The following is a 24,377-nucleotide window of genomic DNA, read 5'->3' as shown; positions in this document are numbered from 1 at the left end:
TTGCCCAGATGTAGTACTTTGCATTTTTCCCTGTTAAAAACCATTCTGTTGGTTGCTGCCCACTGCTCCAGTTTATTTAGGTCTTTTTGAATCCTCTCTCTCTCTTCTCTAGTATTAGCTATCCCTCCTAGCTTTGTGTCATCAGCAAATTTAATCAGTTTACCCTCAATTCCTTCATCTAAATCATTGATAAAGATGTTGAACAATACAGGTCCCAGGACGGAGCCCTGTGGTACCCCACTTGAGACATTCATCCAGCTGGATGTGAAGCCATTTACAACCACCCTTTGAGTCCGATCACTAAGCCAGTTATGAATCCACCTAACCGTTGCCTGGTCCATTGCATACTTGGTCATTTTTTCAATAAGGATGGTGTGAGATACTTTGTCAAATGCTTTGCTGAAGTCAAGATATACTATATCTACAGCATTTCCCTGATCCACCCAGTCAGTGATTCTGTCATAGAAGGAAATTAAGTTAGTCTGACATGACTTGTTAGTTACAAACCCATGCTGACTCTGGTTAATCACTTCATTCTTATCCATGTACTTACATACATGTTGTTTAATAATTTGTTCAAAGATCTTTCCTGGTATAGAAGTCAGACTCACCGGCCTATAGTTCCCTGGGTCCACCTTCTTCCCCTTTTTGAAGATAGGAACAACATTTGCTCTTCTCCAGTCTTCTGGGACTTCTCCTGTTCTCCAAGAATTTTCAAAGATTATGGAGAGTGGTTCTAAAATTTCTTCTACAATCTCCTTCAGTACTCTGGGGTGTAATTCATCTGGACCTGGAGACTTGAACTCATTTATGTTAGCTAAATATTCCCTCACAATCTTTCTGTTTACTGATAACTTGGATTCCTCTATTCCTTTAAAAGGACAGTGAAGATCAGTTGATGTTACATTTTCTTTCTGAGAGAAAACAGATGCAAAATAGGAATTAAAAAGTTCGGCCTTCTCAACATCCTCTCTTACCATTTCTCCATTTTCATCCTGTAAAAATCCTATAGCATCTTTGACTTTTCTTTTACTTTTGACATACCCCCAAAATCCTTTTTTATTGCTTTTGACATCTCTTGCAAGCCTTAATTCATTGTCAGCTTTAGCTAACCTGATACGTGCCCTGCAGGATCTGCAGACTGCATTATAATCTTCTTTAGATATGCCTCCCTCTTTCCATTTAATAAACATTTCTTTCTTTCTTTTTAGCATGTGTTTAAGTTCTGTGTTCATCCATCCTGGTTTCCTTAAATGCTTCCCATTCTTCCTACTTTTCGGGATTGTTAACGATTGTGCTTTGAGAATCTCATTTTTAAAAATTTCCCATCCTTCCTGGACATTTTTGTCCTTAAGGACATCCAGCCATTGGATCCCTCCTATTCTCTTTCTGAGTCTCTTAAAATCTGCCTTTCTAAAATCTAACCTTGAAGTTTGAGTCTTCACATGTCTTCCTCCTCTAGTTATCCAAAATTCTATAATAGCATGATCGCTGCCTCCTAGGGTCCCAGCCACCTTTACCTCCTCAACCATTTCCTCCCTGTTTATAAGGATTAGATCCAAAGTAGCAGATCCCCTTGTTTTCTCCCCTACCTTTTGGAAGATAAAGTTGTCAGCAAGAGAGGATAAGAATTTGCTTGACCTGTTAGTTTTACTTGAGAGAGATTCCCAACAAATGTCTGGATAGTTGAAATCTCCCATGACCACTACGTCATATTTTTTGGAGAACTTGGTCATTTGATACATAAAGAGTTCATCCATATCTTCAGCTTGCCCAGGTGGCCTGTAGTAAATGCCTACAATGGTGTCCTTTCCGTTGTTCTCTCCTTGTATTCTTACCCAAACAGTTTCCACAGAACTCCCAGTCTCTGAAGCTTCAATCTCTGTGCAGATATACGCTTTTCTAACATACAATGCAACACCTCCTCCTCGTTTATCAAGTCTGTTTCTTGCAAATAAGTTGTATCCTTTTAGCCTTTTATTCCAATCATGTGTATCGTCCCACCAAGTTTCAGTGATTCCAATGACATCATATTCCTTTTCCTGCATTAGTAGTTCCAATTCTCCTTGTTTGTTGCCCATGCTTTGTGCATTTGTATAAAAACATTTTAGTTTGTGATTGGTTTCTCTTCCTCCCATATTTTTATTATTTAGATTTTTTTGTCTTTGTTCTTCTTTTCCACTTCCAGGAGCAGAGATCTCAATAGTATTTGTCAGCTGTATGGCTTTTTCTGGCCTTTTGCTTCCCTTCCCACATTGTTCTAGTTTAAAGCTCTTCTGATGAGTGTAGCAAGGCGACTTCCAAATACATGTTTTCCAGTCTTCGTAAGGTGCACCCCATCTCTAGCAAGTAGTCCATCGTATAGGTAATTCATTCCGTGATCCAGAAATCCAAATCCTTGTTGACGGCACCATCGACGTAGCCAGTTGTTCACCTGTAGAATCTTATTCCACCTCATTGTTCCATGGCCATCCACTGGGAGGATGGATGAGAAGACCACCTGCGCTCCCAATTCTTTCACTTTCTTGCCTAAGTCTTCAAAGTCACTGCAGATGGTTTCCAGGTCCTTTCTTGCGGTGTCATTTGTCCCCACATGTATTAGCAGGAATGGGTAGTGATCTGTAGGTCTGAAGAGTCTTGATATCCTGTCAGACACATCTTTAATTTTTGCTCCTGGAAGACAGCACATTTCTCTTGAGGTTATGTCTGGTCTGCAGATAGCGGCCTCTGTTCCTCTTAACAGGGAATCCCCCATGACCACCACTCTCCGTTTTTTCTTCACAACATTCTTCTTTCTCCATCCAGGAGGATTCTGAGGGCTTACAAGGTTATTCATTGCTGGCAAAGTCTTATTTTGCTGTATTTCTTCATGGTTCTCCTGCGTGAGAGCCTGGTACTGGTTCCTGAGCAGTATGGGTGCTGACTGCCTCTCGATCCTCCTGCTTCTGTGGGTCACATGCTTCCATTCCTCTGTTTCGTCAGGTGCAGTTCGAATTTCTTCTCTTTCTGAATCATGAAGAGATAATTCTGCTCTGTCTAAGAACTCTTCACCTTCCTTAATGATTTTCAAGGTAGTTAACCTCTCTTCTAGATTTCGCAACTTTTCCTCCAACAGGGACACAAGCTTGCATTTCTGGCATGTGAAGTCTGGCTTTTCCACTGGCAAGTCTGTGAACATGTAGCAGGATATGCAGCTCACCAAATGGCTCCTGGACTCTTCCATGTTCTTATTGTTAATGTTCTGAAAACAGTGAAAAAAGCTTAAAAAAAAAGCTTCAAAATGCCGGCGCGCGGTTTACCGATGTCCTCTTTTCAGCTCCAACAGCCAAAATCCAGTGTTCTTTGAGCTCGCGGAGACTCTTCACTTACCCCAAAATGCAGTGGGAATATGCAAATTATCTCCTCAGGACTCCTCCCCTGGTTCTCTGAATGCTGAGCTCTGTATAACACCCACCCACACAACTTATTGGCAGCTTTCTGCCCATGTACAGTGTACACAGAAATCTGCCAATCAGTGGTGGGGTGCAGGTTATACAGAGCTCATGAATATGGAGGGCCACATGGCAGCAGGTTTACTAGTCCTCTAGTGATAATCTACTACTGATAAAACTGTGATTTTTATCAAAACTAAAGTAAGCAGCAACTGTCTTATGTGCAGTAGTTCTCTAAATGTTGAGCTTTGTATAACCCCGCTCACACCACTGATTGGCAGCTTTCGGTGTACACTGTGCATAGCCAGAAAGCTGCCAATCAGTGGTGGAGTTATACAGAGCTCATGAATATGGAGGTCTACATAGCAGCAGGTTTACATGTCCTTTAGTGATAAAACAGTGATAATCTTCTGCCTTTAAACCAGTTATTATATCAAACCTACAGCAAGAAGTCCAGTAAGTGATGTAACAGGAATCAGGGTCTCTGCCCCTACATTATGCTGGTCTCAGATTAGGTGACAAAAACCTGGATATAGATTCCCTTTAAAGGGAACCTGTCACTTGATTAATGCTGCCCAAACCATGGACACGATGAATCAGAGCCTGGCTGTACAATGTTTTTATCTGATGTTTCATAGAAAATATAGTTAGACGGCTTGTTAGACAGACCACAGCCAAAGACGATACTAGTCTGGCACCGCTCCCTGCCGGAACTGCTAACAATAATTCCTATGAAGCACAGGAGAATTTCAGAGAAAAATATACCTGGCTGCAGTTGTACAGCCAGACTCTGATTCATACTGCAAGGTGGTTTGGCAGCATAAATCACGTGACAGGTTTCCTTTAAAGAGAAGTTATCATCCGAAAATTATCTACTATTTAACTCAAGTTTTTCTGTTGTGTATTTTGTTTCTTTTAATTTTGGCAAGGTATGTTTTTCATATCACAATACTTATTTAAAAAGCATGTAGTAATCTCTCAAGTTTCACACAGGCCTCTGGGGCTTTTTATAGACTTGTACTTCCTGTTCTTTCAAGAAAAGTTTCATATCAGAGGCAAAATTACATTGACAAGTTACACCTCTATGCACAGCTGATAACACCGGATCCACCAATTACTATAGGCGATGTCACAACTGACCCTGCTTCCCCTCCATTCACAATGATTTTTGTACAGGCTCATAAAATGCTTCAATACAAAAGATATTATCAGGATCCAACTGTTGTGGCTGGCTATGTACATGTGTTGTTTCCTGAAACAACAGGAAAATAGTCTAAAAAAGCCCCAGCAGCCAGTGTGAAAATTGCACGATTTCTATTTTTTTTATTTTAATACACATTGTGATATGCAAAAAAAACACAACAAAAAAAAATACATTTCAGAAAAAAGCTGAATTAAACAATAGGTAATTTTTCTCATGATAGCTTCCCTTTAAAGTATACAGACGTCCTAATGGTGTGTGCCCATTTGAATGGCTGACATGAAATGCTACATTTCCCTTGCAGTGGCTGCTTCTTTTCCCACGAACAAAAGTTGATTTTAATCAATAGATCTTGGAATAATAATAACTTCCACAATTGGATGTGTTCAAAGAAAAAAATCAGCTGAGATCCCCTGCTGTAATATCTGTATACTCTTTTGCTTCCTCCCCTGCCCAGGAGATGTGGTATGATCAGACCATGTTCCTGCACGGTCAGACACAGCCATTACACAGTACACAGCAGGGGCACATTTATAAGATTATCTCAGCACAGGAACATTTTATTTAAACACATCAAATTGTGGAAGTTATTATTATTCTAAGATCTATTGATTAAAATGAACTCTTGTTCGTGGGAAAAACCCCTTTAAGTCTCAAAAGCGGCTAGCTACATCAGGATTTTATATGAGTCCAACAGCCGAGCAAAACCAGTCTTAAGTATGGAAGAGTGTTTCTGTAAATTTTAATGTTGGTCATTACTCACTACAGTGGTTTCAGCAAGTGCCGAAAGATATATATTCACATCACCAACAGGAGTCAAAATCAAACCCATGTCACACATGGATTTTCCAATACAGACTGCGGCTAATGTCGATGGTGGGTACTTGAAGAGAGGACACTCTGTTGAAAGACAAAACAAAGAATATACGTTGATGTCAGATGCACACTGTCAGGGATCGTTCACACGAACGTATTTTTGATTATCCGAGTGCAGTCTGTGGAAAAAACGGACAGCACTCGGACCAATGTTATTCAATGGGGCACTGCAGATGAACGATTTTGTGTGTACAGCCTGCACTTCCATAACTCGTATGAGGCTTGGTGTTCATAACTATGGGTGTGAAAAATATCGGATGCCATACAGAACCACAGTACAGCATCCGATTTTTACGGATACATTGCAATTCTGCAACACAGGAAACTATAAATGATTAATAGTTGCTGTAAAAACATGGATTGCATGTGGATGACAATTGAGAAAAAAAATAATCATCCGAGTTTTCTGGATGAAACTGAACGATGCTTTTTTATACGTTCGTGTCAACCTAGCACCGAATGTTTATAGTCCTACAAAAAGGATAAGTACATAAGACAATTATGGAGGCCATACGTACCTATAGTGCAGAGTGTCAAATATGCTGCAGCACTGACACGCACAGATAATCGCATTTCTGCAGAAATAATGACTCTTTCCAACATGTAGTCAATAAAGTCATGAGGGATTATAATTGCTAAATCCCAATTCAGATGCCTGATGATGAAGGGTTCCCATTCCTACAGAAGACGGAGTAATTGACCTTAGCAACACATTGTAAAAATGAAAAAATACATCATGAAGAGACTGATCTGAAAATAAATTTATGATCACTGGGGATCAGACCGCTGGAACTTGCACTGATCCATGATTTGGGGGACATAAAAGTCTGTGTGAATCGACTGGTAGTGAATATTTTGACCACCACTCCATTCTCTTCTATGGTACTGAAAAGTACAGCTATTCTATCAGTCCAATAGAAGTAAATGGAAGAGCGGTTGAGCATGTATACTACTACTCTGTTCACACATGGGACCCTCAGGATCAGAGAAAGGTCCTGGCACTTTGAGCACCATCAATTTATCAACTATATTATGGATAGATAACACATGCATTTATTAATCGATACAGGGGCCAAGAAAGTATTTATTTAAAGTACCTCCAAAAAATCCATTATGTAACCCGATTTAAAAGAGGAGACTTTCGCGTCAAAATAATAAAAATCTTTATTAATTAACAATTATAAACACACAATATTAAAATAAATGCAAAAGGGCAGTACAAAAACTAGTGGCAATCAAAAACTTTACATAGGAATAAAATCCTTATCCGTGTATTTTCCTAAAATTATGCTGTTGTCAATTTAATGTAAATATCACAGATAGTAGCAGGATTTTTATTAATCCATGGAATAATCATACACTGCCTAGTGAAGCAAACACATATATGTAGTAACAGAGAGTTAGAAATACATACAGTAGATAATGGTAGGATTATTGTTAATCCCATTGAAAAAAAACCCCTAAAGTGCCTAGTGCAGCAAACACATACAGGTGCATCTCACTAAATTAGAATATCATCAAAAAGTTAATTTATTTCAGTTCTTCAATACAAAAAGTGAAACTCCTATATTATAGAGTCATTACAAACAGTGATCTATTTCAAGTGTTTATTTCTGTTAATGTTGATTATTATGGCTTACAGCCAATGAAAACACAAAAGTCATTATCTCAGTAAATTAGAATACTTTATAACAACAGCTTGAAAAATGATTTTAAAATCCGAAATGTTGTCCTACTGAAATGTATGTTCAGTAAATGCCCTCAATACTTGGTCGGGGCTCCTTGTGCATCAATTACTGCATCAATGCGGCGTGGCATGGAGGCGATCAGCCTGTGGCACTGCTGAGGTGTTATGGATGCCCAGGTTGCTTTGATAGCAGCCTTCAGCTCGTCTGCATTGTTGGGTCTGGTGTCTCTCATCTTCCTCTTTCCTCACCTTCCGCTAGTCAATCAAGCACAGTGATACTGTTGTTTGTAAACCAGGTATTGGTACTTTTGGCAGTGTGGACAGGTGCCAAGTCCTGCTGGAGATTGAAATTTCCATCTCCGAAAACCTTGTCGGCAGAGGGAAGCAAGAAGTGCTCTAAAATTTCCTGGTAGACGGCTGCGCTGACTTTGGTCTTGATAAAACACAGTGGACCTACACCAGCAGATGACATGGCTCCACAAACCATCAGTGATTGTGGAAACTTCACACTAGACCTCAAGCAGCTTGGATTGTGGCCTCTCCACTCTTCCTCCAGACTCTGGGACCTTGATTTCCAAATGAAAATTGGAACTCTGGGACCTTGTGGAGTGTGTCAATGACTGCCTCCTTGACATCTGTCAAGTCAGCAGTCTTCCCCATGATTGTGGAGCCTACTGAAACAGACTAAGGGACATTTTTAAACGCTTAGGAAGCCTTTGCAGGTGTTTTTTTGTTAATTATTTTAATTTACTGAGATAATGACTTTTGTGTTTTCATTGGCTGTAAGCCATAATCATCAACATTAACAGAAATAAATACTTGAAATAGATCACTCTGTTTGTAATGACTCTATATAATATATGAGTTTCACTTTTTTTGTATTGAAGAACTGAAATAAATTAACTTTTTGAGGATATTCTAATTTTGTGAGATGCACCTGTATGTGACAGTATGGAGTCCTTAGTGTATGAATAATGGTAAAAGTATTTTAATCCATAGAAAAAAAAAAAAAAAGATTTAAATCCATAAATGTAGCAACAAGAATTACACCAAAGAGCTACGAGTGATACAGTGGCATGTAAAAGTTTGGGCACACCTGGTAAACATTAAAGCTATTGTGAACAGTTAAGCAAGTTGAAGATGAAATGATCTCTAAAAGGCCTAAAGCTAAATATGACAAATTGCCTTTGCTTTTTAGGCAAACAAATAACATAGATAGATAGATAAATAAAAAGTCAAGATAAAGAGCAGCACCAGTCTAAACGGTGCAAAGCCTCCCAGGTACATAGCAGTCAATTCAATATCAAAAAATCATGGAGACAGCACTCTTGTCAAGTGAAAAAATTGGTAGGTTTCAATGGCCCATGAGGCAACGTTTCAGTCCAACAGTGGGGACCTTTCTCAAGCAATATTAAGGTGCAAGTGCATGGTATATAAAGGCAGAAAATCAACATCAGTAATTAACTGCAATATGTTTACAAAATCCACATTATTTCACATATCCATAATACATCAAGTAAAGTGCATAACCATGTGTGATATAAAGTGATACAGTGGGAAAAAGTGCATATAAGTATCCAATTCATCTGGAATATTTCCTTTCCTACCAGGACATTTTGATCATGTGCTTCCACATCGAAGCGGTAGAGTATCCTGTTCTGTTCCTCCTGTCATGCGCAGTAACTAGCTATAGATGCCGAGTTTTGGCGTTTATTTAATAATAATATTTAATAATGAAACGTGGGGTGAGTCATTATGCCCAATGAATGTACACAGCTCCTAATTATGAGTAATTATGTATGAATATGAAATATTCCAGATGAATTGGATACTTACATGAACTTTTTCGCACTGTATCACTTTATATCACACAAGGTTATGCACTTTGTATTATGAATATGTGGAATAATGTGTGTGGCACCCCAGGAGACCGGTTGCCACAGTGGCATTGCCCCCCTCACAACAGGTGATGCCATGCATGGAAGCAAGCAGGGGTCCCCTAGTCAGGTATACTAACATGCAACACGTTCCTGGCTCCAGACCAGCAAGGGAAGCTCCTCCCCTTAGCAACTGGGATCTGGAGGCGGGGTTAGTTACACTTAGTGTGAGGAGTTGAAGAGAGGATGTCGACGAGAGAGGAGCTGGGGAGTGGAGCTGCGCGGCAGTTCACCCCAGAAGGAACCAACACAGAGGAACCGGACACGGGAGTCCGAGGCTGTGGGGCACTGAAGGCCCAGCAGCAGAAACCGGAGGGCAGGAGACTGCAGGTCTCCTGGCCCCAGCAGACGCCCGGAGGCTCAGCAGCACCGCAGGGCCCAGCACCGCCATGTGGGAGCAACGCATCAGTAAGGCCCGAGCTGCCTGCCATACTGGTGAGCACAAAGACGTTGCACTCAGGGACGAGGGCCACCGCACAGCTACAAGCAGCAGGGCCAAAGAGATTAGTGGAAAGGGAAGGCCTCCAACTTCACCTGGTGAGGTGGATTCCTTACTTGCTTCCAGGCTGTCCGGACTTCCACTTCTAGCCAGTACCCTAGTCCCGGTTTGCCTAATCATCGCCAGTAAAGATAAGAGGAAACCGCCATTAAGTTGTGGACTGATTATTGCTGCGCCATCAAACCCTGCACTACAACGCCCAGCATCACCTATAACATGTACACTGCCCTGGAGATAAGCTCTTCCTGTGGAGAGCCACACCAGCTTTGCTGCACTAACATCAGCTCCAGAGGACCTGCTCCGCAGCGGCTGCTCCCTTTAGCTGCATACCACATGTGGCGTCACGAACTTTGTACATAAAAACTATAAAATCCCCTTTTTACTGACCGCCCTGGGTCACGGACCGGGTCACCGCCACTGTGACATCACCCCTAGCAATGACCGGCCCGACACCGAGTACCCCACGGCCCAGGGGGTGCGTCATGTGGATTTTGTAAACATATTGCAGTTAATTGCTGATGTTGATTTTCTGTCTTTATATACCATGCATTTGCACCTTAATATTGCTTGAAAAGGGTCCCCACTGTTGGACTGAAATGTTGCCTCATGGGCCATTAAAACCTACCAATTTTTTCACTTGACAAGAGTGCTGTCTCCATGATTTTTTGATAGAGAGATAGTTAGTGTCTTTTTTTTTTCATTTTAAAAATTACAAAAAGGAAAATGGTCCGATGCAAAAGTTTGGGCACTCTTGGAGATTTGTGTGCTCAAAAGACTTTGACCAAGGCTTCAGACTTTAATTAGCCTGTTAGGGTTATGGTTTGTTCACTATCATCGTTAGGCAAGGCCAGGCTATGCAAATTTCATAGCTTTATAAAAATCCAGCCTCCTCTAACCGTGTGCCAAAAAACATCAGCCATGGGTTCTTCTAAGCAGCTACCTAGCTCTCTGAAAATTAAAATGGTGGAGGCCCACAAAGCAGGAGAATGCTATAAGAAGAGAGCAAAGTGTTTTTAAGTTGCCCTTTCCTCAGTTCGAAATGTAATTAACAAATGGTAGTTAACAGGAACAGTGGAGGTCAAGATAAGGCCTGGAAGACCAAGCAAAATTTCAGTAAGAGCTGCTGATAAGATAGCTAGAGAGGCAAATCAGAACCCCCGCTTGACTGCAAGAGACCATCAGAAAGATTTAGCAGAATCTGGAGTTGTGGTACTTGGTTCTACTATTCAGACACCAGCACAAATATGGCCTTCATGGAAGAGTCATCAGAAGAAAACCTCTCCTGCATCCTCACCTTAAAATTCAGCGTTAGAAGCAAAAGAATATGTAAACAAGCCTGATGCATTTTGGAAACAAGTCGTGTGGACCGATGAGGTTAAAATAGAACTCTTTGGCCACAATAATATATATTTTTTTAATAATTTTTTTATTTATATAACGCCATCATATTCCACAGCACAATGATCAAAGATATGTGTGGAGAAAAAAGGGCACAGAATTTCAGAAAAAGAACATCTCGCAAACCATTAAGCATGGGGGTGGATCAATCATGCTTTGAGGTTGTGTTGCAGCCAATGGCACAGGGAATATCTCATGGGTAGAGGGAAGAATGGATACAATAAATTCTTGATGCAAACATAACACCATCTGTAAAAAAAGCTGAAGTTGAAAAGAGGATGGCTTCTACAAATGGATAATGATCCTAAACACACGTTAAAATCCACAATAGACTACCTCAAAAAGCGCAAGCTGAAGGTTTTACAATGACCCTCAGGCTGAGTTCACACGATGCGTTTTTCGTGCGTTTCCGCGGCGTTTTTGCAGTTGCGTAAACGCCGCGGAGAAGCATGAAAAACGCATGGTAGAAGGGCAGCAATGTTCCCCAATTGAAATCCGCATGTACTGTGCCCATGATGCGGATTTTTCCGCAGCGTAAACGCTGCGGTCAAAAATCTGCAGCATGTCAATTAATTTTGCGGAAACGCTGCTCTTTTGCCGCCATTGACTTGCATTAGACCGCATGGAATCCGCATCACTGTATATGTTGATGCGCTTTTCATGCGGTCTAATGTGCGGATGGTACCCGGGTATGGATGAGAGGACTCTCTTCCAGACCCAGGTACCATTAAAAAAAAAAGAATAAAATAAAAAATACATATATTCTCACCTTCTGACGGCCCGCGCTGCGTCCTGCCGGCTTCCCGCGCACTTCGCGGTTGAATGAAGGACCTTCGCTGACGTCAGAGTCATGTGACGGGTCACGTGACGCTGACGTCGGAAGGTCCTACAGTCTTCACTGCCGGCAGCCAGGACCGATGAAGCAGGACACCGGGGGCCATCAGAGGGTAACGTATAGATTTATTTTTTATTTTTTGACATCACACACTATATAAATCCATGCCGGTTGCATGGATTTATATAGTGTGAAGTTGACAAGCACTTTCCAAGTGATGCTAAAATCGCTTGGGAAGCGCTTGTCAACCCGCATGCGGAAATGAAAGTGAAGACCGCTTCATTTCCGCATGTCCCTGGCAGGAAACCGCATGTACAATCCGCATGTGCAATCCGCATGCGTTTTTTCCTGCCAGAGAGATGCAGAAACGCTCAGGAAAAAATCCTGAGCATTTCTGCATCGTGTGCACATACCCTCACAGTTACCACATCTGAACATTACTGAAAATCTGTGTCTAGACCTCAAAATAGCAGTGCATGCAAGACGACCCAGGGAACTCACAGAACTGGAAGAATTTTCCAAGGAAGAAAGAATGAAAATCCCTCAAACAAGAATTGAAAGACGTTTGGCTGGCTACAAAAAGCTTTTACAAGCTGTGATACTTTCAAAAGGGGGTGTTACTAGGTACTAATCACGTTTGTTAGGAGTCACTGCTACATTGCAGGGCAATTCAAGTGAATGAGGTCGCATTGCGACCCCCGTATTTGAACTTGCTGGTAGCAGTCGCGAAATCAATTTTATTGCGATGTGAGGTAGCAGCGACATTTAGCAAACTTCAGTCGCGCTACACATATCGTGGCTAAAGTGGCAGTGTAGCTGCGGCTTAAAGCCGGGGTCACACTAGCATATAACACGGCCGAGTGCTGTGTGATAAAACATTGCATAGCACTCGCCCAAGAGTTATTCTATGGGGCAGTTCAGATCTGCTGAGTCAGCATGAGAGAACAATTGCAGCATGCTGCGATTGTCAGCAGACTCGGCTCACTCGCACCCATACAAGTCTATGGGATGTATAAAACATCGGACTGCATTTGGATGTCATCCCAGTGCAGTCCGATATACACAGAGTCAGGCCATGGAGGAGATGGAGAAATTACTTTCTCCGTCTCCTCCTCAGCTGTGCGGTGATCCTCTCATGCGAGAGGATCGGTGCACAGAGCACTGACACTCGGCTCCTGATCCTAGTAAAGCTGGAGCCGCGGGTCATTAGCATATCACATCAGATTTCCAAAAACACCAAGCGTTTAAATGACGTGAGTGGAATGTTCTTCTGGCATTTGGAAAGTCAATGGAAAGGTTCAGAAGATGCCAGGAATACCTGCCGGATGTCTTCTTGAGCGTTTTTGCTTGAAAAACTGATAGCGATTTCTTCATTATTGAATGGACATAAACAAAAAGACAAGAAAACACTAGAAAAAAAAAAGACTCAACAAGAACGCGCAAAAAAATCACCAGCTGTCAAAAAAGTTGAAAAGCGCTCAGGAAACAACTAAGAAAATGCTAAAAAAAGATGCTTCAGGGAAAAGAAAGGATGTTGTTTTCTGAACCATTTTCCTCTAGAAAATTAAGCAGAGGGTTTGCCCGCCTGAAAAAGACGTTGTGGTCACCTAGCCTGAGATGAAAACTGCCTGTTCAGCTGGCCCTCACCAACTCCCAGCTGGTACCTCATTGCTTAAATTACTATATGAAAAGGGAGAAATCACAGCATATGTAAATGTCCTGACACTTTAGTTCTCACTTCTAACTTTTGTTACCTCGTGGGAGAAATGTGACAATGAACAGAGTTCTCTTCTATGTTTGTGCTATTCCATGTTTCTTTCCACAACATTGCAAATCGTCTCTTGAGAGAGAAAGAGGACTAGAACTCTAGTGCCACCTATAGAAAGTAGCAATCCTAAAAGTCAGTATCGACCCTTTAACGAGCCATGTCATATGACTTAGGATAAAAGCCAGACCATAATCTCAATTTGCAGACACAACATTTTGGGGCATTGCATGTCGTCAGTGCAAAGTGTGAGATATGGTTTGGCTGGGTGAGAGGCGTCAGACCGGTATCCAAGGGGTAATGTTTCTCCTTGCGGAGAGTGACATGTTGTCACGGGTGTGTCAGACAATCGTTCTGGATCCAGCTATAGAAGAACATTGCGCTTGGCTCTGAAGGCACCTTCTTGACCTTTTCATCTCTGAAGTGTAATGATATCCTTATCCTTCTAGGACCTAGCAGTGACCTCTACATTCTGTTGCTAATTGACACACCCTAGCTGGATGTTTAATTACCTTCAGTCTGTCCAGTGAGTCGCGGGCGATAGCTCTATGTTCCTCTGTCCAGGCTTGAAGTACTAGTAGTTGGCTAGTGTCTTCTTGGAGTTCCCTTGGAGGATAGTTGGCGTGATCTCTCTGGTGTCTTCTCAAGCTAAGTGTTTCCCTTGTCTGTTTACCTGTTTGTCTTTAGTTGCAGTGGGGGCTGACTAGTGCTCACCCCGTCCCCTCCCTACCTAGGGCCTATCGCTACGGGCAGTCAGGGATTAGGTTTCCTGCTCGGCGATAGGTGCGGAACCTAGTAAGGGACGTTAAAGGAGTCAGGGTGACTGTCTCCACTCCCCCTTTCCCTAGTATTTGGGCTTCCTCCCCCTCTTCCCGTCGCTGTGCACTTAGTCTTTCCCTCACCTTACGTGACACATGTTTTTTGTTGGAAAATAATTATGACATGGTGGGGATATCTGAGACAAGGCTGGACGAGAGCCATGACTGGGCAGTTAATTTACAGGGCTATAGTCTGTTCAGAAATAACTGTACAAACAAGCGAGGGGGGGGGGTGTTTATATGTAAAATCATCCTTAAAACCCATCTTGCGGGAGGATATATGTGAATCTAATGAAAATGTAGAGTCCCTGTGGGTGGAGATAAGGGGAGGGAGAAAAAATAATAAATTACTGATAGGGGTTTGTTATGAGTAATGGAAGCAGCGGAGAATATCCTCGTAAAGCAAATAGATGAAGCAGCGACTCAAGGAGAAGTCATTATTATGGGGGACTTCAACTACCCTGAAATACACTGGGGAACAGAAACCTGTAGTTCAAGCAAAGGTAATAGATTTTTGAAAACTATGAGAGACAATTACCTTTCACAACTGGTTCAGGACCCAACAAGAAGGGGGGCACTGCTAGACCTAATATTAATCAACAGGCCAGACCGCATGTCAAATATACGAGTTGGGGGTCACTTGGGTAATAGTGATCACAAAATAATAAGTTTTCATGTAACCTTTAATAAGATGTGTAGTAGAGGGGTTACAAGGACACTAAACTTCAGGAAGGCAAATTTCCAACGGTTGAGAAATGATCTTAGTGCACTAAACTGGGACGATATCCTGAGACATAAAGCTATACAAAGCAAATGGGAGACATTTCTTAGCATCCTGAATAGGACCTGTGCACAATATATACCCTATGGGAATAAACATGCTAGAAATAGGAGGAAACCACTATGGCTAAATAGAGCTGTAAGGGGCGCAATAAGTGAAAAAAAGAAAGCATTTAGAGAACTAAAGCAAGTAGGTAGTGATGAGGCATTAAATAAATAAAGAAAATTAAATAAATTCTGTAAAAACCAAATCAAGGCAGCAAAGATTGAGACAGAGAGAATCATTGCCAGAGAAAGTAAAAATAATCCCAAAATATTCTTTAACTACATAAATAGTAAAAAACTAAAAAATGATAGTGTTGGCCCCCTTAAAAATAGTCTGGGTGAAATAGTGGATGAGAAAAAAGCCAATATGCTAAATGATTTTTTTTCAACCGTATTTACACAAGAAAATCGCATGACAGAAAACATGATTAGTGATAACAAAAATTCTACATTAAAAGTCACTTGCTTAACCCAGCAGGAAGTACGGTGGCGTTTAAAAATCACTAAAATTGACAAATCCCCAGGCCCGGATGGGATACACCCGTGAGTACTGAAGGAATTAAGTAAAGTCATAGATAGACCATTATTTTTAATCTTTAAAGATTCCATAATAACAGGGTCTGTACCACAGGACTGGCGTATAGCGAATGTGGTGCCAATATTCAAAAAGGGGACAAAAACTGAACTTGGAAATTATAGGCCGGTAAGCTTAACCTCTACTGTGGGTAAAATCCTGGAGGGTTTCCTAAGAGATGCTATACTAGAGTATCTGAAGAAGAATAACCTCATGACCCAATATCAACATGGGTTTACGAGGGACCGTTCCTGTCAAACTAATTTGATCAGTTTTTATGAGGAGGCAAGTTCTGGACTGGACCAAGGAAATGCAGTGGATGTTGTGTATATGGACTTTTCAAAAGCTTTTGATACGGTTCCACACAAAAGGTTGATACATAAAATGAGAACAATGGGGATAGGGTAAAATATATGTATGTGGGTTAAGAATTGGCTCAGTGATAGGAAACAAAGGGTGGTTATTAATGGAAAACACTCAGACTGGGTCTCAGTTAACAGGGGGACAGTAAAAAGAACTTTTTACTGATCTTTTTACTCTGAGGCCTGAGACCGGGACAAGGGCGCATCTTCTACGTCTGGAAGAAAGAAGGTTTAATCATAATCACAGACGCGGATTCTTTACTGTAAGAGCAGTGAGACTATGGAACTCTCTGCCGCATGATGTTGTAATGAGTGATTCACTATTAAAATTTAAGAAGGGCATGGATGCCTTTCTTGAAAAGTATAATATTACAGGTTATAAATACTAGATTCCTTGATAGGGCGTTGATCCAGGGAACTAGTCTGATTGTCTTATGGAGTCGGGAAGGAATTTTTTTCCCCAATGTGGAGCTTAGTGTTTGCCACATGGCTTTTTTTTGCCTTCCTCTGGATCAACATGTTAGGCTATGGGTTGAACTAGATGGACTTAGTCTTCCTTCAACCTTAAAAACTATGTTACTATGTTACATGTTACCCATGTCAAGGGGAGGAGACTTTTAAGCCCCAATGCTCCTCTGGCAAATTTTCTCTTCAGAGAGGAAGAGGACTAGAACTCTAGTGCCACCTATAGGAAGTAGCAATCCTAAAAGTCAATATCGACCCTTTAACGAGCCTCGTGACTTTTAGGATTGCTACTTCCTATAGGTGGCACTAGAGTTCTAGTCCTCTTCCTTTCTGAAGTGACAATCTGCATATTTCCCAGAGGAGCATTGCGGATTAAAAGTCTCCTCACCTTGACATGCTTAACATGTCACTCTCCACAAGGAGAAATGTTACCCCTTCCACAACCTTGTGATGGGAACAGCTGCAAGGTATTACATGTATGGTACAGCTTGTGAATATTGCTTTCATTTCTGTCTCCTACTCTTCCTGTTTTTATTTTGTTTTTCTTTGTATATTTGTAAACTAGATTTTTCATAAAGAAAGACTGAGTGTAAGATGCAGCAGTTAAGAGTAGAATAGACCTTTCCTGATAGTAGACATTCTTTAAGGGGAGGATCACATAGTCCTTTTTTGCAGTGAATTTTTCCACATGAAAAATGCAGTGTTGACAAAATGCTGTGTACATTATGCACTTTTTTATGCATTCAATTAAATCTGAAAAAAAAACACAGCAAAAAATGCTGAAAGAATTGACATGCTGCGGTTGTAAGGCGCAAAGCAGTTGTAAGATGCGCTAAATTCATTAAGAGGCATGCACTTTTCAATGAATTTGGCACATCTTACTCTAGCGCACCCTTCCTAAAGACTTGCGCACAAAATGCCAGTCTTATTGACCTTACACTATAAAACACCCAAACTTTTTAGCATGATTTAGTTCGGTTAATTAAAACATATCTTATCAAAAATAAACCAGGTCCTATAAAAAACATTGGGAAGTACAGTTTTTTGAGGACTATTGTGCCACTGATAAGTTATTTTGAAATCAGATGCGGCAGCTCAGCTGGTATCAAATTATGGCATTGCTCATTTCAGAACCCAAGTTTATGTAAAAGGGAAATGATGCCGCCATCCGGATAGTTATAAAACCATTCGATCAGTGTTTCTTCATATTAAAATTACAAAATAGACCGATTCTACAAACAGTTCAGGTGTCTCCTACGCGTTTCAGGCCATTAGTGGCCTTTAGGCTATGTGCCCACGATGCAGAAATGAAGCAGAAAATTTCTGCAGCATTTCTGCATCTCCCTGGCAGAAAAAACGCATGCAGATTGTGCATGCGTTTTTCCTGCAGAATACATGCGGATCCACATGCGGATTCACATGCGTTTCCGCATGCAGATTGACAAGCGCTTTCCAGGCGATAGCATCACTTGGAAAGTGCTTGACAACTAGGTCACGCTATATAAATCCATGCAAACGGCATAGATTTATACAGTGTGAACCGTAAAAATTAAAGCAAATAAAGCTATACTCACCCCCGAGGCCCCGGCGTGGCTGCAGCGCTCGTTCCTGTCTGGTTCCCGGCTGCCGGCATATCGAGAGACAGAGCGGTGAAGGGCCTGCGGTCACATGACTGTGACGTCACCGCAGGTCCTCAAGCGATGCCGGCATTCAGAGAAAAGTCTTCGGAAAGGTGAGTATAAACTTTATTTGTTATTTTATTCTTTTTTTTACAGGTACAATGGTACCCAGGTCTGGATGAGAGTCTCCTCTCCTCCAGAACTGGGTACCATCCGCACATAGAGACGCATAGAAGCCGCTTGTACAAATGTACAGTCGCGGTTTCTATGCGTTTCAATGCAAGTCAATGGCGGGAGTTCCGCTGCGCTTCCGCAAAATTAAATGACATAAACGCTGCGGAAAAATCCACAGCATGTGCATAGAACATGCGGAATCCCCTTGGGGACCATGGAGTGCGGATTACCTAGCGTTTCACAAGCGTTTCCGCTGCAGAAATTCCGCAGCATAAACGCTTGAAAAACGCTACGTGGGCACCCAGCCTGAGTCATAGCATCATGTGGCATGAACCATGGAGGAGACACCTCTATTGTTTGTGGAATCGTTCTGCTTTGTAACCTTAATATAAAGACATAAACCTTGAACAGGTTTATAATTATCTGGACGCTGGCCTCATTACCCTTTTACACAAACTTATGTTAGGTCACATTGGGAATGGAAAGATATTTTAGGTTTGGCTTCCTTATTATGTTTCAAAAATGAATTTTGATCCACTTTTCACATATCTAAAAAAACGAAAAGATTTGAGATTCAAAAACAGGCAGACATTTCCAAATGATCATAATAAAGCTGTTAGAATAAAAGTATACCGTGATCAGGTGAGTGCTGACAGTATAGCCGGTGTAATGTTCCAATTTGGAAACGGACAATGGAGTATCAGTCCTTATTTTTGACGCAATGAGAAGGCAAATGCAGCCTAACAGCCTCAAGTTACTTCGACACACCGGAACCAAGGACAAGTACGATCGTACATAGCTCATAGCAAGAGGGAAGACCCCCTCTTCACAAAACTCGAGTTCGCACACCTGGAAAACAAAGGATATGGGAACAGAATTCACAATTTGGACGTTTTCACAAGGCTAAATTCACACACTAGTCCAACCAAAGTTACGCCTCTTGGGAAGCAGGGATAAAAAAAAATCAAAGCAAAAACTGTAGAGGGAAGGGACCATATTTCTAAATTCCCCTCCTGTGCCGGCGCCGTTCCAACATTGTCAGCTGAAACGGGAGTTAAGTATAAGATTTTTTTATTTCATCGGGGGCCAAACATTTAAATCAAGAAGGGGTCGCTCTAGTAGTGGACAACCCCTTTAAGCAATAATGGGTTGACATCAGTCAGGATTTGGCCCAGAAGCCGATATCCAGCTGTCAGGGTGAAGGCCAGAATTCTTGATCAATGAGGATCAGAACTGTAAGTATTGTGTTTTTACATAAACTTGATGTATTTGGCAATAAAAAGTTAAAAACGTATTAAATATGTATAATTGTACTTCACTAACCAAAGAAACATCTAACTAAAGATCTGAAAACACTGAAGCAGCAAACTTTGTGAAAACCAAAATCGATGTCAGTCTCGAAACTTTTGGCCGCGACTGTCCTGCTCTAGTCATCAGTTGCAAGCTATCACATGCTTATTGATATATACTACACAACATTGAAATTGCAGCATCAAGAAAGAAATGTTGTGGAATTATGGAAATGACAGGATGGATAGACATGCTAATGATATGCAAATGATGAGACAATGAAAAACTAAGCTTTCAAAACTTCCCAATTTTTTTAGTATTTAGTATGAGCGCCATGTGCAGAAATACACATACTTACAAGCCTTGGCATGTTATCAATGAGACTCCAAAGTTTCCCAGGAGCTGATTTTTAACACAACAACGCCAGGCAGCATTTTGCTCGCTCTACTGTGAGCAGCCTGCATGGCCTAATCGTTCTACCATGGCCTGCGGTGTCTCCAGAATTGTCTCCTATCCAGCACAACTAGGATGGCATTGGTTGAAAATTACAAAGGGAGCTGCCAGCAGCGGATCTTGATGATTTCCATGCCAAAGTGCATTCAGCGTGGCAGGCCATTCCAAGGTACAGTGGTGGCCAAAAGTATTGTCAGATAATACTCAGTTTCTTCCTGAAAATTATTGTAATCACAAATTCTTTGGTATTATTATCTTCATTTAATTTGTCTTCAATGAAAAAACACAAAAAGAATTGTCCTAAAGCCAAATTGGAAATAATTCCACACCAAACCTAAAAAAGGGAGTGGACAAAAGTATTGGCACTGTTTGAAAAATCATGTGATGCTTCTCTAATTCGTGTAATAACAGCACCTGTAACTTACCTGTGGCACCTAACAGGTGTTGGCAATAACTAAATCACACTTGCAGCCAGTTAACATGGATTAAAGTTGACTCAACCTCTGTCCTGTGTCCTCGTGTGTACCACATTGAGCATGGAGAAAAGAAAGAAGACCAAAGAACTGTCTGAGGACTTGAGAAACCAAATTGTGAGGAAGCATGAGCAATCTCAAGGCTACAAGTCCATCTCCAAAGACCTGAATGTTTCTGTGTCTTCCGTGCGCAGTGTCATCAAGAAGTTTAAAGCCCATGGCACTGTGGCTAACCTCCCTAGATGTGGACGGAAAAGAAAAATTGACGAGAGATTTCAACGCAAGATTGTGCGGATGGTGGATAAAGAACCTCGACTAACATCCAAACAAGTTCAAGCTGCCCTGCAGTCCGAGGGTACAACAGTGTCAACCCGTACTATCCGTCGGCGTCTGAATGAAAAGGGACTGTATGGTAGGATACCCAGGAAGACCCCACTTCTTACCCCGAGACATAAAAAAGCCAGGCTGGAGTTTGCCAAAACTTACCTGAGAAAGCCTAAAACGTTTTGGAAGAATGTTCTCTGGTCAGATGAGACAAAAGTAGAGCTTTTTGGGAAAAAGCATCAACATAGAGTGTACAGGAAAAAAAAAGAGGCATTCAAAGAAAAGAACACGGTCCCTACAGTCAAACATGGCGGAGGTTCCCTGATGTTTTGGGGTTGCTTTGCTGCCTCTGGCACTGGACTGCTTGACCGTGTGCATGGCATTATGAAGTCTGAAGACTACCAACAAATTTTGCAGCATAATGTAGGGCCCAGTGTGAGAAAGCTGGGTCTCCCTCAGAGGTCATGGGTCTTCCAGCAGGACAATGACCCAAAACACACTTCCAAAAGCACTATAAAATGGTTTGAGAGAAAGCACTGGAGACTTCTAAGGTGGCCAGCAATGAGTCCAGACCTGAATCCCATAGTACACCTGCGGAGAGATCTCAAAATGGCAGTTTGGAGAAGGCACCCTTCAAATATCAGGGACCTGGAGCAGTTTGCCAAAGAAGAATGGTCTACAATTCCAGCAGAGCATTGTAAGAAACTCATTGATGGTTACCGGAAGCGATTGTTCGCAGTTATTTTGGCTAAAGGTTGTGCAACCAAGTATTAGGCTGAGGGTGCCAATACTTTTGTCTGGCCCATTTTTGGAGTTTTGTGTGAAATGATCAATGATTTGATTTTTGCTTCATTCTCTTTTGTGTTTTTTCCTTGCAAGCAAATTAAATGAAGAGAATAATACCAAAGAATTTGTGATTGCAATCATTTTCAGGAAGAAACTGAGTATTATCTGACAGAATTGCAGGGGTGCCAATACTTTTGGCCACCACTGTATGTGAGTGTATTCCTTCACGTACGTGATGCTCATACTCAAAACTGAATAAATCAAGATGTTTTGAAAATGTTTACATGTTTTCACAATTTGCATATCAGGAACATGTCTGTCCATCCTATGATTTCTATAATTCCACAACTTTTCCTTTTTAGTGCTGCAATTTCAATGCTGCGGAGGGTACTTGTAAAGTGTGTGTGAATGCCTGCAGCTGATAACTAATGCAGTATAAAGGTGCCGGGAGTATGCATATCATATACTTGCTGTCAAATGACAGCCGTCCTCGGAGAATTCTCACAGTACACGCGATGCGAGGATTCACAAGTCTGCAGTCACATAGTGACACATAGAGAGACTGCAGACTTGTAGTTTAGGACTGGACAACCCTCTTGATATATCATTACCTGCAATTATCATAACTTTTTAAAGGGAACCTGTCATGTCCCAAAACACTATTAACCTGTAGATATTTATTTTACTTGCTTATATAAAGCCACCATATTCCACAGCGCTTTACATACATTATCATCACTGTCCCCATTGGGGGTCACAATCTAAATTACCTATCAGTATGGCTTGGGAGTGTGGGAGGAAACTGGAGAACCTGGGGGAAACCCACGCAAACATACTGTTAGTCAAAATGTTAACAGCATTACAGTGTTGTCCGGCCCCATTACTGAATGCCAGTCATAGAGGAGTGCCCGAAGTGGTTACCGCTCAGTATACAGTGAGTGCCAGCTGTAGGCACGCCCTGGCACTTTGATTGACAGCTCGTGGTGCAGTGCATCTGTGCAGAGCTAGCTGTCAATCAAAGTTCCGGTGCATGCTTACAGCTGGCACTCACTGTATACGGAGCGTTGACTGTAACCACTGGGGCACACCTCTATGAATGAAAGCTGGCAGCTCCTGGGAGGAATAAAGTTCATTTCTCTCAGTAGACGAAAGGCGGCCAGACAGTGTTGTAACGCTATATCTGCAGGTTAACCCTATGTGTGCAGGTTAATAGTGTTTGGGCATAAGACAGGTTCCCTTTAATTGTTTCTTTTATAACTTGCTTGTCATTGGTGGTCCGACCGCTGGGACCCTCAGTGATCTAGTGATTGGAGCTTTAGAACCCCGAGAATGGCCTCTGCAGCCACGTACTGAATGGAGCGGAGATGAGCAGCCGCGGCCTCTGCTCCATTCACTGTCTGGGGCACTGCCGAGTACAGCGCTCAGCCCTCTGTGGACCTTGCATAGACAATGAATGGAATGGAGTCGCACTCATCACAACTCCATTCAAGACATGGCTGCTGAGCCCACTTCTCGGGGTTCCCAATCGGCAGATCCCCCTGTGATCAGCAAGTTATCCTCTTTACTGATAACCCTTTAAATCCAGGACAGCCCCTTTTAATTAAATCCAGACCTACCATGAGATGACCAGTAAAAGGGGAGATCTCGGTGTCTTGGGGGCACTAACGATATATACAGCCCTGCTGGTGACAGGTCCTCTTTTAAAGGTTCTCTATAGGCCCAGAGGGGTAGGGCTGATATCCCACTATAGTAACAGCCATACTGCACCCTACTACAACCCGCCATCTTTCCTACACCATGCACCCTGCTCTGTGTAGTGGGAACATAGGCCGGTGACAATGGGACACAAGGACCTATGAAGCCAAGTGGTGCTGGTGGCTTAATACAACAACATGGTTCCCTATTGGGCACCTATGGGGACCTCTGATAACTAGGTGCCCCCTAAACCTATTTGTGTTGTTGGACATAGAGCAATTGCACTCTCAGGCACATGGGCAGGGGGCGTGTTACCTGCAGCATCCAGTGTGCGAGCTCATTGCGCATCACCAGCGTGATGTCGGGCTGCGAGTAGTCATTCTCCACAATTCGTGCTCTTTGTCTACGTTCATGGACCAGGAGGTTCATCAGTATCCTGGGGTCCCGGAGCAGATGCATATCGGCGACGGCGCGGACCACACGTACCGATCCCATCGCAGCCGATCGCACCAATGGCGAGAAGCGGGACGGCTACTCCGCAAGTAAACAGTGGGCGTGTCCCGCCTGCGCGCCCATACGCGGTGGGCGTGTCCCGTCTGTGCGCCCATACGCGGTGGGCGTGTCCTAGGTGTCATCCGTGATAGTGATGAGGAGGTGCAGTGACAGGGACCGTGGAGATCTGCTCTCATCTCTGCGGAGCAGCGTATGGTGGTGGACGGTAGCAGAATACACGCCCACTGTGAACTTTAGACAGCATCACAACAGCCCCCCATGAGCTCACTGCCACCCCTGGGCTATGGGGCATAATTTGGATTCTTGCACTCATATTATTTCCTGTAAGTAAGGGCTCAGAGGAACCCAATCGAGAACTGGCCAATATATACCAGCCC

The 24,377-nt window shown here is 42.3% G+C and overlaps 1 protein-coding gene across 1 annotated transcript; it reads right to left on the bottom strand.

Annotated features, from left to right (window-relative positions):
- Positions 1-4,587: 4,587 nt before the first annotated feature.
- On the bottom strand, positions 4,588-23,982 carry CCND3 (cyclin D3). Its single transcript, XM_073669142.1, has 5 exons — positions 23,803-23,982; positions 19,100-19,315; positions 6,027-6,186; positions 5,396-5,532; positions 4,588-4,683 (listed from the first exon to the last, which is right to left on the bottom strand). Exons 1-5 carry the CDS (start codon positions 23,980-23,982, stop codon positions 4,588-4,590), a joined length of 789 nt encoding a protein of 262 aa, XP_073525243.1.
- Positions 23,983-24,377: the final 395 nt, after the last annotated feature.

Source organism: Phyllobates terribilis, unplaced genomic scaffold (assembly GCF_046119375.1).
Source record: "Phyllobates terribilis strain yellow unplaced genomic scaffold, ASM4611937v1 Scaffold_2__4_contigs__length_985480577, whole genome shotgun sequence".
Classification (NCBI taxonomy): domain Eukaryota; kingdom Metazoa; phylum Chordata; class Amphibia; order Anura; family Dendrobatidae; genus Phyllobates; species Phyllobates terribilis.
Note: the sequence above shows the minus strand (reverse complement) of the source record. Positions and strands in the feature narration are given on the sequence as shown.